The 1,195-nt window shown below is 39.0% G+C and overlaps 1 protein-coding gene across 1 annotated transcript in view; it reads right to left on the bottom strand.

The window, feature by feature from the left end:
- The window catches only part of ARHGAP12 (Rho GTPase activating protein 12), a 74,597-nt gene extending 74,002 nt beyond the window's left edge, over positions 1 to 595 (bottom strand). Inside the window, exon 1 of the mRNA XM_009895108.1 lies at positions 4 to 595. Coding sequence (XP_009893410.1) covers positions 4 to 595 — 592 coding nt within the window. The remainder of the gene's footprint in view (positions 1 to 3) is intronic.
- Positions 596 to 1,195: the final 600 nt, after the last annotated feature.

The following is a 1,195-nucleotide window of genomic DNA, read 5'->3' as shown; positions in this document are numbered from 1 at the left end:
CTCCTGCTGAATCACAAGATTGTTCATGCAAAAAGCTGGTCTTTTCTATTTCCAAGAACTCTGGACATGGGAAATGACCCATGGAGACGGTTCTATACTGATTGGAAACCTTGGGAGATTGCAACTCATTATTAAGTTTTCCATTGTTTTGGGTAAGGTCCAGACTCAGACCAAGAGTCTGACCAGGGCTATTGTTCGGTCCCAGATTTTGATTGGCATCTCGAACTAAGCAAGACACTTGAACTGGAGAAGATTTTCCAAAACTAGAAAGCTCTGGTGACTTATTCACATTTTCAGTCGATCTCTGTAATCCATGTGTCAACTTCAAAGCGTTATTTGGCAGCATGCTTGCTTGCTTAACAGGTGGCATCAGCGCTTTTCGTGGTATTTCCTTCACATACTGTGCTGGCACATAAAAGGGTTTAGAGTTTTCATCTCTTTTGACTTGCCACCAATCATCGTTAGTCTTTTTCACTAAGATGTATTTCTCCCCTTGCTTAATCACAATTTTCTTGTCCTTAGCCTCATACTCATAGTCATACTCCACTTCAATATACAATTGTCCTGGAAGGATCTTCCCACCTTTATCAGCCATTTCTATTTGAAAAGATTTCACCTTTTCAGGCAAAAGGTAAGCCACATTCTGTTTAAGAAGCGTTATTTTCCTGTTGGCAATCAGAGCTGTAAGAAAGAAAAAAAAACAACCATGTCTATGTAATAAAGTAATTGTCGAAGAGTACTTCAGAGGAAAGTAATTTCAAAATAACCCTGCCTATTCTATTTATGTTAACCTCAGACAAATAAATGGATGGAAAAATGCAAGACATTCAGATACCTTTCTCAGTGATAAAACAGAAAGTCGGTAGAACAACTTGGTCCCCAATTTAACTCTCCTATTCACACAAACCTCCTGCTATCAAGTTGCTCATTAAGCCTGTTGTTTCTATTACTGAATAATGTTGATCACCAGGGGCTTGGTGGAGGGCCTAGTCAGAGACAATCTCTTGCTTACACAGAGTCTTAATTGCTTCATGGAACTGTGTTACTGTACTGGTTTCAACCAAAATATTCAGAAGGAGAAGATTGTTATTTGCTTATTTTGATTCCTCTTTCAGTTTAAGAGTTCCTTCAGAGTGCTTAAAAAAATCCTTATCAAACCCCTCAAATCTTCCTCCAGTGCTACGCTCCTGTCACT

This window comes from Charadrius vociferus, unplaced genomic scaffold (assembly GCF_000708025.1).
Source record: "Charadrius vociferus isolate BGI_N301 unplaced genomic scaffold, ASM70802v2 scaffold61, whole genome shotgun sequence".
Taxonomy (NCBI): Eukaryota; Metazoa; Chordata; class Aves; order Charadriiformes; family Charadriidae; genus Charadrius; species Charadrius vociferus.
This window is presented reverse-complemented; position numbering and strand designations above follow the sequence as displayed.